The sequence below is a fragment of the Tenrec ecaudatus genome, chromosome 1, assembly GCF_050624435.1.
Source record: "Tenrec ecaudatus isolate mTenEca1 chromosome 1, mTenEca1.hap1, whole genome shotgun sequence".
NCBI classification, from domain to species: domain Eukaryota; kingdom Metazoa; phylum Chordata; class Mammalia; order Afrosoricida; family Tenrecidae; genus Tenrec; species Tenrec ecaudatus.
This window is the reverse complement of record NC_134530.1, coordinates 22,803,313-22,819,579: the sequence shown is the minus strand read 5'-3', so window position 1 is coordinate 22,819,579 and position 16,267 is coordinate 22,803,313. Positions and strand designations below refer to the sequence as shown.

At 54.4% G+C, this 16,267-nt stretch overlaps 2 protein-coding genes across 2 annotated transcripts; one reads left to right on the top strand and one right to left on the bottom strand.

Annotated features, from left to right (window-relative positions):
* Positions 1 to 1,887: 1,887 nt before the first annotated feature.
* MRPL34 (mitochondrial ribosomal protein L34) lies at positions 1,888 to 2,915 on the bottom strand. Its single transcript, XM_075537775.1, has 2 exons — positions 2,766 to 2,915; positions 1,888 to 2,533 (listed from the first exon to the last, which is right to left on the bottom strand). The coding sequence occupies exons 1-2, from the start codon at positions 2,837 to 2,839 to the stop codon at positions 2,320 to 2,322; spliced, it is 288 nt and encodes a 95-aa protein (XP_075393890.1). The 5' UTR covers positions 2,840 to 2,915; the 3' UTR covers positions 1,888 to 2,319.
* A 1,955-nt stretch (positions 2,916 to 4,870) lies between these two features.
* On the top strand, positions 4,871 to 12,226 carry ABHD8 (abhydrolase domain containing 8). The gene is made up of 5 exons (XM_075548755.1): positions 4,871 to 5,078; positions 7,546 to 8,287; positions 10,205 to 10,375; positions 10,462 to 10,678; positions 11,578 to 12,226. Exons 2-5 carry the CDS (start codon positions 7,554 to 7,556, stop codon positions 11,734 to 11,736), a joined length of 1,281 nt encoding a protein of 426 aa, XP_075404870.1. The 5' UTR covers positions 4,871 to 5,078; positions 7,546 to 7,553; the 3' UTR covers positions 11,737 to 12,226.
* The last annotated feature ends 4,041 nt before the right edge of the window (positions 12,227 to 16,267 follow it).

The window sequence follows — 16,267 nt, the reverse complement described above, 5'->3', positions numbered from 1 at the left end:
GATCTTTCAGTTGACCAAACAATTTCTCAGATGCGTTTGAATTGTGAGGTTGGAGAATATTGGAAGTGCCATGGACTGCCACAAGGGCAAGCAAGTCTTTCTGGGAAGAAGTACTGCCAGAGTGCTCCTTAGATGAAGGATGGCAAGACTTTGTCTTACATACTTTGGACATGTTAGGAGAGACCAGTGCCTGGAGGAGGACATTATGCTTGGCAAAGTGGAGGGGCTGCCCCAAAGTGGGAGGTTCTCCTCAAGGAGATGGATGGACACCGCGGCGGCAATAATGGGCTCAAAAGAACCATGGTGAAGATGGCACCGGACCAGGCAGTGTTTCATTCCGTTGTGCATAAGGTTGCTATGGGTCGGAATTGGCTCAGAACACTAGGTCTGTAACCCTTCCAGTCTGTTGCCAAGGGTCCCAGCCTTGGGTTTTGGCCCCTCTAGACAGCTCTAGAAGTCCCTCGGAATGGATTGACATCCTGGCTGAAACAATGGGTTTAAGCACTGGAAACAATTGTGAAGATAGCGTAGAACTGGGCAGTGCTTTTCTAGCTGTGGGTCAAAACGGACCCCATCGCACCTAACAACAGACAGCTAGACACTATGGACTTGCCAGTGCTCTTAAGGGTCCAGTGGCAATTCCTCAGATGTGAATTCCAGGCCCTATGAATCCTGCCTCCCTCTGCCTCTGTCAGTGCCTACCACCTCCTCCGGAAGCCTTCCCTGACTCCATTTTGCCCCCTTCCAAAGCCAAGTCAGACCCCTTATGCTCCCCCTCCCCAGAGCTCCACAATCTCACTTGTAAGCCTTCACACATTGTGCCCAAACTGCCTGAGTAAAGAATCCACTCCCCTCCCAGACTGATAGCCCTGTGAAAGCAGAATCCTGCTGAGTCCCTGTGGAGTACCAGCCCCCACAATTGAAGGGTCCCCGGGGTGGTGCTTGTGTCATTGAGGGGTAAAATTAAAGAGATAACAATCTAAGCCATGCAATCGCTCACCTTCCGGAAGACCATGATCTCAGCAGACATGGCCGCACAGAGAGGAAGGAGGCGAGTATATTTCCAATCACGGCACATATACTCTTTCAGGTGCAAGCCCCCAATTACATCATAATGGAAAGGGGTTGTACAGTCGGCATACATCAATCCGAGAGGGACAAGCTAGGGGTATTCATGCAATCGGAAGGGGCGGCACTGAGGGTAAACGTGACAAGATGGGCAGTCCCTAAATTCAAGATGGCAGCCTAACTTTGGTCCTCCTTGATTTGGTTGACCTTGTCTCTGGGTTGTCATTTACCGTGTGTTGCATTCAGTGTCTTAGGTTTGTCATATATTTGGGGGACAACCTGGGGAAAAACCTTTCTGCATTCCACAAGCACCTCACTACCTGACAGGACAATGTAGAACTGCCTCTGGGTTTCTAAGGCTGTAAATCTTTGTACCAAAAACAGAAAGCCTCATCCGTCACAGGGTGGCAGGTGGGTTCAAATTGCTGACCTTGAACTACTGACCTTATGATTGGCAGCCCAACGTGTAACCCACTGGCCCCCAGAGCTACTTTGTCAAGCTCTTTGTCAACGGAGCACCTAGGATAAGTTACTAAGCGGGAGCTGCCATTTGAAGTATTACTACTCCAGCAAGAAAACTTCCAAAGGAGTTTTACAGGAGCCAAGTAAGCCTCGGAGTGAACTGAGGTCTGACAGCAAGTCCTCAGGGAGAGATGGCAGACTCAGTCACAGGCATCCCCGTTTCCAGACCTACTTGAGGGAGAACTTCAGAAGTACCATGGAAAAGTAGAATAAAAAAGACAATAGAAAATCCCCACGGACCTTCGGAAACCCCTGGAGTCCAAGTATGATATGTGCATATATATAAAACAATAGAAATGTGAACATCGAATAGACATTTAATGACAAAGGAATTATTGCCAAAGTATTTTGAGAGTGATAAGAGCTGAGATGATCTAATCTTTGATACATTTTGAATCAGTCATAGAACAAATGAAAAGACGTGATTTGTCTGTTATCCCAGAAGGAACTGGGACAGACCAGGGGTTGCTGGAGCTCAAACTGCCTACCATCCTCTGTCCTTCGTGTTACCCTTCAAGTTCTTCCCAATTCAAAATCCAAAAAGGGGATTTGGCCAGGTCTGACTGCCTCTCTTCCAGGAGTCTCAGCCAAAATCTTCTTGGCTCCTCCCATAATTTGGAGAGCATTCATATGGTCCTGTTCTCCACCCAAAAAGGGGTGAGGGCGTGCCGGAAGCGGTCCAGGTTGGAGAAATGCTGGGGTGGAGGTCTCGAGGTGGTTGAGAGCTCCTCAGTGACTCAGCGATTTCCGACCCTTGAGCATGCGGCGGAGGATGACCTGGACGCCGGCCGCTGTCCTCAGACGCCGGATCCACCCGTGCTTGTGTTTGCGCTTGATATTGCTCGGCTGGTACTCGTTCCCGCGCGCCTTGCCCCGGGCTGGCTGCAGAGTGGGGAGGCCCCAGGCACCCGGGGGTCCCAGCCGCGCCCGAGGCTGGAGCAACCTACGAAAGCAAAGAGACAAGGGAAAATGTCAGATGGGGCGCTGTGTGACCTCCTCGGTCGCGTCGCTCCAGCGTTCTGAGCCCCAGCTTCCCGCGCCCCAACAGAGCCTAGATGCAATCGGAGATCCGTAAGGGCGCTAGGGGTTGGCAGGTCACGAGGGGACAAACACAGTCGTCACTCTGACACCACTTTCATCCCCAGATCTGGAGAGAAGTACCCCTGACGACTCACCTGCCCCCCAGCAGTGCCGTCGACCTGGCAACGAGGCCGCACAGGGGTCCCAAAGACTCGGTCAAGGCAGCCATGTCCAGCGGCAGGTCACGCCGTCTCCAACGATGCCGCAGCTTATGGGCGCCACAGCTAAGGAAAGGGCTTCTGGGAAATGTAGTTTCTTAGAGAGCGAGGCCGGCGTTCCCGCGGTGGTTTCTGGGCGTTGTAGTTTCAAGCTTTCGAGCGGGCGTGAGCAGCTGTGCCCGCAAGGGAGTGCAGTTCTTCATGAGAACCGGCAGGTGGAGCCTAGGGGCACCTCCTCTCCACGTCCATTACGTTCCGTGACGTGCTGGAAGTTGTAGTTCCTCCTCTGTTGACCAGCAGAGGGTGCCCCCGGGTGGCCGTGGCACAGCTGGTGGCAGCCGCGGGAAACGGCTGGTAGATTTCCCCCCCAACCCCAGCAGCAGCCAGACAGATGGCACACAGCTGGCTGGCAGCTTTTCTCTGGTTCTTGCCAAGTCTCTGCCCCTTGACAGAGAGCCCAGGAAGCCAGAGCTTGCACTGGCTAGATGTCCCTAGGGTGGTCCCCATGCTTCTTCGCTTTCCCTTTCTCAGCTCATTCGTTCCAAACCTGCCACTGAAGACCTAGCCTCATAAGGCTTAGAAGATTTTCCCCCAAACGTGCAGATCTGAGCCCCTCCTGCTACTCAGATGTTGTACCTGCTCCCTGCCCCACCCCCCTTAACCCCAGGGAAATGTTCAATTCCTCTGGCAGGCATGCCAGGTGCTCCCTCTGGGACACCACACCACACCCTCCCCTCCGCCTGGTATCTTCTTATTCATCCTTTAAGATCAACCCTGTCTCCTCGAGGCTGGCACTTGCTCAGGCCTGGAACTGAGGCCCCTGGGGGGTACCCAGCATCTTGCAACCTGAGGTAGGAGTGTCTGGGGAAGTGCTTGCTGAATGAATAAGCAAGCGCATAGACTCTCAGGAGCGCCCCGAGTAACCAAGTGTGGGTAGTTGGACTTCATCCAGCTTTGGCAGCAAATTCCTGGGGCCCCGGAGTGGGCCAGGAGGAAAGGAACAGATAATCCCGCGCGCCCTGAAGTCCACTCCACCTGCACTGCCAGTTAGCAAACAAACACGGGCACCATCATAACAGTACCAAGGAGTGATTTGTCAGCTGGTGGACCACTTGTTATAGGCAAGCCCCTTTAGCCTGCTTAGCGAACAAATGATAGCATTAATTTCACAGCGACAAGAACGAGGGCTCAGCGAAGTGGAGGGACTCCTTCAGCAGACTGGATTTGAACACTGGGCTCTCTTGGCCCAGCGGCGTGGACCACAGAGCTGAGAGCATGTGCCTCTGAACACTGTTCACTTCAGCTCCATCAGCAGCCATCTTTTAAAGAGGCTATAAGACGGAAGTTTTCTCCAATAACAGTAATCAGACTTTGAATCACGTAGCCAAGAGTTCAAATCCCAGCCCCGCCCCCTGCTTGCCTTGGGACCTGGAGTCCTTGGGCAAGTGACTTACCCTTTAAAAGCTTCAATTTCCCCACCAGATATTGGAAAGCTCTCGGAGTCTCCAGAGGAACCTTGGCAGCGGTGTAATGGGTTACTCACTAGACTGCTAACGGCAAGGTCAGCAGTTCAAACCCACTAGCTGTTTCTGGAGAAAGATAAGACTTTTGGCTCCCATTAAGGACTTAGAGCCTTGGAAATCCAATGCGGGCAGTTCTACTCTACCTGTAGGGTTCACTATGAATCAGAATTGACGACTCCCCCAAGAGTCTCTCCCCCTAAGGGCACGGAGGAGTACGGGCAGAGGGATGACAGGCATTTTGAAAGCAGGATCTGGCCAGGGGAGACCTCATGCATGACAGACCTCGGCAGCCCGCTCATGGAGTCCTGCGGACCACATACTAAGACCCCAGTTTCGGCCCTGAGCCAGGCCTAATCCCTCCCCCACCTCTGCGAACCCCTGAAAGGGGCGGGACTGCTGCTCTCAAAGCCCGCCTCCATCTCAGATCCCCAGCCGGTGATTGGTCGAGTAAGTAGGCCAATTCATCTTCCAGCTGCGATTGGTCTAGGCAGCTGCCCGTCCGCATGCGGACACGCCCTCTCGGGCAGGGACTTAAAGGGCCGATTTGCTCAGCGGCCGTGGGATGCCCCCGCGTTGACCGCCTGGGGTCTGCGCGAGCCTCAGCCGCCCGTGGAGAACGCTCCCAGCGAGACCCCGCGCCACCATGTAAACGGTGCTCGCAAGCAGACGCTGGCTTCTCGGCCCGGGACCCCTCCGCCCCGCCCCAGGTCCCGGGGCCCTCGATGAGGTGAGCGCGGAACGGGCCCGAGCGGGGGACATCGAGGCCCGTGTCCCGGGGGTGGGAGAGGACTGTCCCCCAGGCCAGGGCTTCTAGAAGGCTGCAGAGCCCCAGCGGCCCCCGCCTCGCCGAAGGGCTGATGGATCTTGGAGGGCAGAGAGCTGGCGCTGCGCAGCAATCCCGGTGTACCCCCTCCCTCCCATGGGGGGAGGCACGGCCCGCACCTCGCCATCACTGGGGCCAGGCCCTCTGAGTCCGGACCCTGGGCGAGCGTGTCTCTACAGCGTCCAGGCTTATGGGGCCAAGGCTCCCTCCCTGCGCACCCCAGACCCTAGACAATGGGGGGCGCTGCACGGGACGGGACTCCCCTTGAGTTATGTAATCGCCTGCGGTTGCCATGGACACAGGGGAAGGGAGAGGGTTAACCAGGAGCAGTTCGGAGGTCCCCAGCCTCCATTCTCTTCCCTACCTTTGAGGCCTGTCCTTGTGGGGCCAAGACTCACGACCCAGAGGCTAGCTTCCTTTCAACTCTCCCCTCCCAGCCCTCGGGTTTGAGGTCCATGGGCCTCAACATACCCATCCGAAACAGACCCAGCTCGACCATCTTGGGCTGAGGTAGGAACCAGAGAGGCCAGACCTGTTCACAGGAGTGACTTTTCCTTAGACTGGACCCGCTCACAGCGGGGAGGTGAGCAGGATTCCTCCCCCTGCAGCCTCACCTTTCTGGGGCCAAGTGCCTAGCCAGAGGCCTGGGGTGGGCCTCAGTGGGGTCTGCACCTCTGAAGAGGCCTTCCCAGGCTCGCAGGCAATGCCAGTGTAGCCACAAGAGATGAATGGAACCGAGCTCAAATTCTTAGAAAGTCCAGGCTGACAGGACCAGTTGAGGCTAGAGAATTCCCAGGACTGTGAACCTTTGCAGGCCCTGGTGGAGTAGTGGGCTAAGACCTTGGGCTGCTAACTGCATAGTCAGCAGTTCGAGACTGATCTTTGGAAGAAAGATGATGAGGCTTTCTACTCCCGGAAAGAGTTGCAGTTTCGGCAACCCATAGGGGCAGCTCTATTCTACCCTGTCCTGCACGGCTCCCTCTGGCAGTAGTGATGTGGGTTTGGTGGGAAGTCACCCTGTGAGATGCTTCTTTTAAACTTCAACCTGAGTGTCCCTTGGGGTGGTCACCTTTGGGGGGAAATAGATTGGTTCCTATCATGAAGATGATCACCCCAACACAAATGAACTGCCTTTTAAAAATCATCTTGGGGAGTCCAGGGGATCAGAAATGACTCTCCAGAGAAGATGGAAAGGCCAGGGCACAGGGAGTAAGACCTCGGAGGAAAGAGACCGCCAGAATGGGATAACTGAGAAGGACAGAGATATTTGAAGTATGAGCCCATGTCACTGAGTAATTTGTGTTTGATGGGAACCCACTACACTGTCTAAATGTTCTTCTTTTTTTAAAAATCATTTTATTGGGGGCTTGTACCGCTCTTATACAATCCATCCACCCATTGTGACAAGCACATTTGTACATTTGTTGCCCTCATCGTTCTCCCAACATTTGCTTTCTACTTGAACCCTTGGTATCAGCTCCTCATTTTACCCCTCCCTCCCGCCTCCCCCTCCCTCATGAACCCTTGATAATTTATAAATTATTATTATTTTGTCATGCCTTACACTGTCCAAAGTCTCCCTTCACCCACTTTTCTGTTGTCTGTCCCCCGGGGAGGGGGTTATATGTAGATCCTTGTAATTGATTCCCCCTGTAAAGGTTCACCTTAAACACATTATTAAGAAAAAGAAAGAGACACGCTGGTTTAGTGAAAGCGGGTCCGTGAAAGAGTACATACGTGAATAATGAATGAATGCATGAATGAATGAATGAATGGGTTTGGGCTGCCCTGTGTTGTACTGTCCTTGGTTGCCATCAAGTTGACTGTCTCCTGGCGACCCCATGTGTTGCAGCCTAGAACTGCTCCAGAGAGTTACCAAGGCTGCAGCTTCTCAGAAGCAGATGGCCAGGCCTATTTCCCCAGGTGCCTAGGGGTGGATTTGAACCACCAACCTTTCGGCTAGTTGAGGGCTTGACCGTTTCTGCCACCCAGGACTGGGCTAGGTGGCCATAACTGCTGTAAACTTCAGCTGAGCCAACTTTGCCATAACGTCCACTGCTCTCAGATGGGCCGCCCCTGCCCACCCCATTTCCCCACCTGCAGACACTCCCTGCCTTCCCTGTAGATGTCTCATGGGGTCCTTCTCTTGGAGGATGACCAGCCACCGAGCTGGGCCAGCCCACACAAAGCCTCTCCCTGGTACCTTGCTGGTTCCTGGGACCCCCCCCCCCCACACACACACACACGCTGGGGCCTTTAGAAGGAATTGCCTGCAGGCTCCCTGACCCAGGCACAGGGAGGGGGTGTTGCGGGGATGGAGGGTCCCTCCTGCTCGGATGACTCCTGAGCTGGCAACTGCCCCTTCTCACAGGACGCACCATGCTGACCGGGGTGACCGACGGCATCTTCTGCTGCCTGCTGGGGGCGCCCCCCAACACAGTGGGGCCCCTGGAAAGTGTGGAGTCCAGCGATGGCTACACTTTTGTAGAGGTCAAACCCGGCCGTGTCCTGCGGGTGAAACACGCCGGGCCCGCCACGGCCCCAACCCCGCCGCCGCCACCCCCCTCTGACGATGCCCAGGGTGACCGCTCCGGCTTGGTCCGCTGCCAACGCCGAATCACAGTCTACCGCAACGGGCGGTTGTTGGTGGAGAACCTGGGCCGGGAGCCACGAGCGGACCTGCACTGGCAGAACGGCTCTGGAGAGCCGCCCGCTGCCCTGGAGATGGAGCTGACTGAGCCGGCGAGCAGCGAGGGCCGCTCCGGTGCGGGCAGCGCGGGCAGCAGCGGGCGGCGGCGGCGCGCCCGGCGCCCCAAGCGGACCATCCACATTGACTGCGAGAAGCGCATCACCAGCTGCAAGGGTGCCCAGGGCGACGTGGTGCTCTTTTTCATCCACGGGGTCGGTGGCTCCCTGGCCATCTGGAAGGAACAGCTGGACTTCTTTGTTCGGCTGGGCTACGAGGTGGTGGCCCCGGACCTGGCAGGCCATGGGGCCAGCTCGGCGCCCCAGGTGGCCGCTGCCTATACCTTCTACGCGCTGGCTGAGGACATGCGGGCCATCTTCAAGCGCTATGCCAAGAAGCGCAACGTGCTCATTGGGCACTCCTACGGGTGAGTTGGCACTGGTGGGGGCTGGCGTCCAGGGTGCGGGCTGGCAGCGACCAGACATCCAGCCATAAAATACTGACTTCTTGCACAAAATGCAAATCCCACAGGAATCTGACATGAGAGACACTTCCAGTCCCTAATGCTGTGGGTACACATCATTTCAGGGCAGAGTTTCCTGTCCTCAGCACTAGGACGTTGTGAACTGAGCTCATCAGTAGCGGTTCAATAGGCGCAGACCAGTTTCGCTTCGATGCAGGAGACCAGGATTCAATACCTGGTCAGTGCCCTTCACTCACGCACCTGCACACCCCTGTCTGTCAGTGGAGGCTTGCATACTGCTGGGATACTGAATCTGCTTCCAGACTATGACTGACCTGGAGGAAAGACGGTCTACCTGTGGGGCCTGGGGTGGCCATGAGCCAGGGCTGACTTGTTGACAGCTAACCACAATGGTCATTCTTTGTACACTGTAGAATGTTTAGCAACACAACACCCCTGGCCTCTACTTCCCTCCTCAATCGAGTTAAAAATGGCTCCAGTATTGTCCAAAGCCCGCACGTAGCCGAATCCCTCTGGTTGAGAACTGCCTTCATAGCGGCTCAGGTTACCTTGGTGTGGCAAAGAAGGACTCATTAGACTCCCATAGGCCTTCGCCAAGAGCCAATTCCCTAGAAGGCTTTGGGCGAGGTACCTGATTGTTGAGAAGTAGTACCATCATCGCTCCTTCATCAGAGTTTTAGTGATTGTAGCCCATGCAATAAAACCCCCCAAAATGAGTGTTCTATAAGTATCCAAAGGACATGCATCTAGGCATGGCTCTGACTCACTAAGGTGGTAGGATACAATCCTGAAAAGTTACTGCTTCCAGCAAGTGACACCTCCAGCTGAGGGAACACCTGTCTGGTGGTTCTTGTTGACACCTTTGTAGGCATGAACTCATAGCAAGCCTGTGAGGTCAGCACAGTTACCATTTCATGGATGTGGAGACTGAAGGTCACACCTGATTTAAGCAATCTGCCCCAGGACACACGTCCCTAGTCCAGTCAAACCAACCTGACTCCTCCCTAGATGCTCGCCCGCCTTCCACAATGCTTTGTGACATCCATACCTTGAAACACACCTATGGAGCGAGCGATTGTTTCACAAACTAGAGGACCATCTAAGGTTCTGTGCAGCCTGAAAGCATGGATAGACAAATTGGTGTGGCTGCCCCACCAGTGAAACCTATCTCTTGTTGGTTGTTTGTTTTGTTACGGTAAGCAAACAGGGGGCCACCACACATGACCTAATAGTCCTGCTCCGGCTTTCAAGGGACCGAGGGTCTGGGCTTTGGGGCCCTCTGAGAAGGTGGCTTTCCACCTGGCCTCATCCATGCATTGCCCTGAGTAGACGTGAGAATATACCCAGGCCACCGTAGTGACCTTCTCTGGGCATCCACAGGGTTAAATCAGATGGCTTTCGTGACACGTGTTAATTGCCCTCATGTCTAGTCCAGCTCCTGGCAGTGCCACGTGAGCAGAGGAGACTTGCCGATAGGGTTTTTCAAGACTGACCTTTTAGTAACAAATCTCCCAGCCTTTCTTCTGAAGTACCTGGTGGGGGTGAGGGTGGGGGTCAGGGGTGGGAAGTGGGGAATTGAACTGCCAATCATTCAGCTAGTAATCAATAAGGCATTCTTTCCCTTTGGGACCCTCTAGAAAAAGCTGCCCTTCACACACACACACACACACACAGTCACAATATGGGGGCACTTGAGATGCCCCAACCTATCCAGTGTCCATGGACCCAATGGTAAGCATCCTGGCCTTATGGACTCACCTCCTAGATGAGAGAAGGGCATTAACCTCTCGCTGCCTGTCAGCGCCACTAACCTTCCATCCCAACCAACCGCCCCTGTGCCTCCCCCACCCCCCCTGGCAGCGTCTCCTTCTGCACGTTCCTGGCCCACGAGTACCCAGACCTGGTGCACAAAGTGATCATGATCAACGGCGGGGGCCCCACGGCGCTGGAACCCAGCTTCTGCTCCATCTTCAACATGCCCACGTGCGTCCTGCACTGCCTATCCCCTTGCCTGGCCTGGAGCTTCCTCAAGTGAGTGGGCAGGGGTCTTGGGGGTGCCCCTGGGGATGGGGGCTCCCATGTGGCCTTTCTAACGGTGCTCCCCCCCACCCCCCCAGGGCTGGCTTTGCCCGCCAAGGGGCCAAGGAAAAGCAGCTGCTCAAAGAAGGCAACGCGTTTAACGTGTCGTCCTTCGTGCTGCGCGCCATGATGAGCGGTCAGTACTGGCCCGAGGGCGACGAGGTGTACCACGCCGAGCTCACCGTGCCGGTCCTGCTTGTGCACGGCATGCACGACAAATTTGTGCCGGTGGAAGAAGACCAGCGGATGGCCGAGGTAGAAGGCGGGGCCTGGGAGGGTGGGCAAGGGCAGAGGTGTGGACCAAGTAGGGGTGGGGCTCCTGGAAGCACCGCCTCTGCCTTCTGCCTGCAGGCGCAAGGTGGCGAAAAAGTGGGGTGCGGGGAGCGGGGTTAGGAGGCCAAGCGGGAATCCGGGAAACGTGGCTGCCCCAGGCACCGCCCCTCTGTGCACAGGAGCTGCCCTGTGGATTTGTGGGTGACAGTGAGAATCTGGGTCGTTCTGGAACAGGGTCAGGAAGTGTCACACTCGGTCCGAGACCTCGTGGAGTGGGACTGCAGGCCCTGGGCGTTTAGACTGGCTCTGGAAGAGCAGTGGTCACCTGGGACACGGGGTGGGCCCTCTGGGGACGTTTTTGGTTGTCATGACTAGGGGGACTACTGGCATCTAGTGGATGGAGACCCGGAATGCTCCTCAAAACCCTATAGTACACAGTACGGCCCTAGCAGAGAATGATCCAGAACCAAATGTCAGGGGCGAAGCCCGCCGCGCACGTACTGTGGGCGCTTAATGAACGCTGACCGAATGCTAGTGGGACCATCGCACGCTGCTTCAAAGGGATATGGCAGGTCATCTTCCGGCTCCCCACTGGGTGGAGGGTGGAGGGTGGGGTGCAAGAGGGACCCCCCTGGGTTTTCCCAGGTCTGGCTCTCCCAATGAACGGAAGGGGAGGGATGAGGGTAGACTGCAGGCGGGACTTTCCGCGGGTGTTTTTCAATAGAGGAGGCCCGCTTCCGCAACTGCCCACGGGGTGGACTGGGATTATGAAAGGTAGACTGTAGGAGGGACTTCCCGGGGCTGAGCGCCACGAGGGGAGGGGTTCAGGGCAGCCTGTCCCCATGCCCACTGCCCTGCCCTCGGCTCCCGCGTCCCCCCAGATCCTGCTGCTGGCCTTCCTGAAGCTCATCGAGGAGGGCAGCCACATGGTGATGCTGGAGTGCCCGGAGACCGTGAACACGCTGCTGCACGAGTTCTTGCTGTGGGAGCCCGAGCCCACGCCGCAGGCCCTGCCCGCGCCCCCTGAGGAGAAGAAGTAGCCGCTGGGCAGCGGGCATCACTTGGTGAGCTGAGGAGCTGTGGCCAGAGCCCATTCTGCAGGGCACCCGCCTGGGCAGCCACTCGCTCCGCCCCCTCACTGGGCGGAGCCAGGCCAGGGAGACGCCCCCTAGGACGGTGGTGGGGCACTGGGAGTCAGGTGGACATCCCGGTCTGCTTGCGTCCCGCGGACCCATACTGTATGGGGGCCGCTGCCGGGACCCGTGGAGGTGACCTTGTACAGAAGTCCCCCAGTCCCCACACCATGAGTTAGGCAGGCCCCCACCCCTGCTCTCTGTCTTCGTGCCAGCGTGCTTTCTCCTTAGCCCCAGAGGGAACCCTTGGGGCACCCCCTTCCCCTAGATACTCCCCTCCCACTCCTCCAGGTCCCTCTTCCCGCAGCGCTGGGAGGTTTTGTCGCCTAAAGTGGTCTGTCGCCATAGAATCTGCACATCTCAACTTATAACTCAATAAAAGTAAATGACAATCGGAGTCTCTGGAATTATGTTGGGGGACTCCAGGGAAGCATCTTCTCCCTCCCCCAGCCTCAGTTTCCCCATCTCCACACTGGGTGATGCTGACCTGAGGAGGCTTGAGGCGATCTGTGCTCTAGGATCCCTTCCTGAGCTACCTGTCCCCTCTCCACGACTGCCTGGGTATGTTCTCAGGGAGGCAGTCCACCAGGCAGTGAGCTCCTGTCCCTGTAGGGAAGAGGCTGCCGCTTGGAGGGTGTACGGATCTGTGGGTCTGGCTCAGGACGGATGTTAGGTTGCCATTGAGTCTCCCCGACTTAGGATGATCTAGTGGAATGACACTACAGTCTGGCTCCATCCCCGTCATCAGTTTCCCATCATCGTGATAGTGGATCTTCAGTGCCTTATTTTTCAGAAACAGATCGCCCGGCCTTTCTTCCTACTCAGTCTTAGTCCCCAGAAGCCTGCCCCGAACGAAACCTGCTCAGCCTCAGAGCCCAAAGCAAGCCCCCACCAACAGAGAGGTCTTTGTTGTTAGGTGCTGTTGAGCCTGGCCCTTTGCCATCCTGTTCCCGTGTTTGAGTTCATTGTCTCAGCCACTGAGAGTCTTCCTCTCTTATTGCCCGCCTTCTGCCTTGAAAAAGATGATGTCCTTCTCCAGGGACGGGTCCCTCCTGATTAAGCGTCCAAAATACTAGAGGCAACGTCTCGCCATCCTCTCCGTCAAGGGGCATTCGCGCTGTTCTTTTTGCTTCGAGTCCTCTTTCCTTTCAACAAGCAAGGCTGCATCATCTGCACATGCAGGTGTTCAATGAATTTTCCTCCAATCATGAGGCCGCGTCTTCTAGCTTTTCAGCGTATTTCCTCAGCACGCAGACTGAAGATGGATGGTGAAAGGACGCGCCCTGATTGTAAACCAAGCAGGATCCCCTTGCTTTGTTCAAACATCTGCTTTTTGGTCTATGGACAGGTCCTGCATGAGCTCAAGAATTCTGGAACTCCTGGTCTGTTCAATGTTACCCATGGTTAATGATGGTCCACACAGTCGAATGTCTTTGCAGAATCAATGAAAAGTCTACATCTCTCTGGTATTCTCTACTTGCACCCAAGATCCATCTGACATCAACAACGAAGTCCTATGTTCCTCTTCCGAATCCAGCTTAAACTTCTGGCAGCGCCCTTTTGATGTACAAAATGATCTTCAGCTAACTGGTACTTGCGTGTGATTAATGACTGATGCTGTTTGATCATTTCTGCAAGCAGTTGAATCATCATTCTTTGACGTGGGCATCTCTTCCAGCTGGTTAGCCAGGTAACTGTCTTCCAAATTTCTTGACCTAGACCAGCGAGTGCCTCCTGTGTTACATCGTTTATTGAAACATCTCAACTAGAGTTTGGTCAATTCCTGAAGCCTTGTTTTCCACGAATGTCGTCAGAGCTATGGATTCTGCCTTTGCTACCAGCAGCTCTTGATAACATGCTTCTTCCTGAAATGGTTGCATCTTAATTCCATGTACCAGGACTCTGTGTATTCCCACCATTGTCTTTTGATGCATTGTCTTCTGCATTGGTCACTATTTTGCCATAGAATCCTTCAAGATGACACCTCAAGTCTTGGAATTTTTTCTTCAGTTCTTTCAGCCTTAGAATCCTTCAAGATGACACCTCAAGTCTTGGAATTTTTTCTTCAGTTCTTTCAGCTTGAGAAATGCCAAGTATGTTCTTCCCTTTTTCTTCTCTAACTCCAGGTCTTTGCATGTTTCATGATAACACTTTCATCTTCTCAAACCACGCTTTGAAATCTTAGGTCCAGTCCTAGTGCATCATCACTTCTTGTAGTCACTCTAGCTCTTTATGTTCAAAAGCAAGTTTCAGTCAGTTCTGGTGTCCACTTGGAACTTTTCTTTCTTTCTGATTTTTTTAATGACCGTTTGTTTTCTTCATGCGTGAGATTCTGATGTCATCCCACAACCCATCTATTCTTCAGGCATTAGAGTTCAATGCAGCAAATCTATTGAGTCCAAGTGGGGATATACCCATAGCAACATGAGTGCTGGTACAACAGGCGGCTGGGTACGAGGCGCATTCGGGAGGGACTGTGCCCAGGTCTCCTGCACGGGAGATAGCTGCCATAATTGAATGTTCACGATATGAGGCTTGGTGCTGGGTATCTAGCACCTATCAGCTACTTGGCCCATCATCCCACCCCACCCACACCAGTTAGCATTCTCTCTCAACTTGGCTCAGGACCTTGGTGAAGCCAGTTTTGACTTTGAAACCACCAAATCTGTCTTGTCCTCTTTTGTCTGCCTGAAGGATTTCCCCAGGCCTGCGGCCAGGATTTTGCTCTTCTGTTATCTAAGGAGACCATGCAGCCTGAGTGTCAAGGCAGTGTTAGATTGCGAGCCACAAGGTTGCTGGTTCAAACCCATCAGCCTCTCAGCTTACGTACATTTTTGTGAAAACTAATGAAGATTTACAGCCTCGTAGTGGATGTGGTGTTGGCTGTATAACTAAGGAGGAAGAAACCTGGTAGCAATGCTAGGTAAGTGTTGACGTGCTCATTGCAAGGTCAGTGGTTCAAATCCACCAGCAGCTCTACAGCAAGGAAAATGAGGCTGCCTACTCCAGTAAAGATTTACATAGAGCCTCAGAAACCATATATAGGGCCAAGTGATCCCATAGGGACGCCATGGCGGTGGGTTTAGGCATAAATTAAGAGTCCTAGAGAGGCACATGGTTAAGGACATGACTAACCAGAAGGGTGGTGGTCTGCAGAAAAAAGACCTGCTGACTTACTTCTAGAAAGATTCCAGCCATCAAAGTCCAGGGGGAGTTCTACTCTGTCACATGGAGTCTCCGAGTCAAAATCAGCTTGGACACATTTGACTTGAATATGTGTCTACTTAAGGAGCCCTGGTGGAGCAGTGGTTCCGAGTTGGGCTGTTCGCTGCAAGGTCAGTAGGTCAAAACCACCAGCCGCTCTGCAGGAGAAAGACCAGGCTTTCTACTCCCGTAGTTTCAGCCTCAGAATCACACAGGGGCAGTTCTGCCCAAGCTTCTAGGGCAGCAGTTCTCAGTCTGTGGGTCGCGACCCCCCCTTTTTTTTGGGGGGGGGTGTCGAACGGCCCTTTCACGGGGGTTGCCTGATTCATAGCAGTAGCAAAATGACAGTGATGAAGTAGCAACAAAAATAATTTTATGGTTCAGGGATGACCACCACATGAGGAACTGTATGAAAGGGTCACGGCCTTAGAAAGGTTGAGAACCAGTGCTATAGGGTCACTACGGGGCCCTATGGCAGTGAGAGAAATGTGCATTCCACTATCAGCTGATGGGCTGGTGGTCCCCGCCAACCATGGGAGGATGGCTGCTTTTGTAATGGGAGCTGTTGGCAGCGGCCAGGCAGGCGATCCTGACCTGCGGAGACCTCCTGGGATGCGCAGGAATGCTCCCTGGGGGCTTCTTGGCAGCAGACTGCCAAGTCTCCTGCCATGCTGCTGGGTGGGTGGGTCCCCGCTGCCCAGTTTTGTCTTAACAGTCAAGCAGACTGTCCCCACCCATCCAGAGCCCCCTATCATTATAGCCATGGAGAACCCGGAGTCCTACTCTAAAATGCATTAGGCTCGACGCTCAACAGCTGCAGGCTTGGTTCTGACATTAGGAACAGAAATATCACACCACACGCGAGTGGCTTTAAAAAGCAAGTTTATTCTCCATTCTGGAGTCTTGAAGTTCTAGAAGGCTATCAGCCCTGAGGAGAGTCTCTTGCTCCTAGCATCCCTTGCCTTGGTGATCTCCCGTGGGCTTCTCTCCCTGCTGTGTCCACTTGTCTCTGCAGCTATTTTTTAACATTCAAAAGGGATCAGGCTTGAGACCCAGCCTATACTGCCCTGACCTCAGGAGCTTAATGAAAACCCAGCCCAATTGGGGGGGGGGGGGTCACAGCCACAGGTACAGAAGTTTACGATCCCAACATGTATCATTTCAGGGATACAATTACATTCTGCCCTAGTATCAGCCTGGGTCCCATCTCAGAGTGTGTATGAATGGTGTGTGG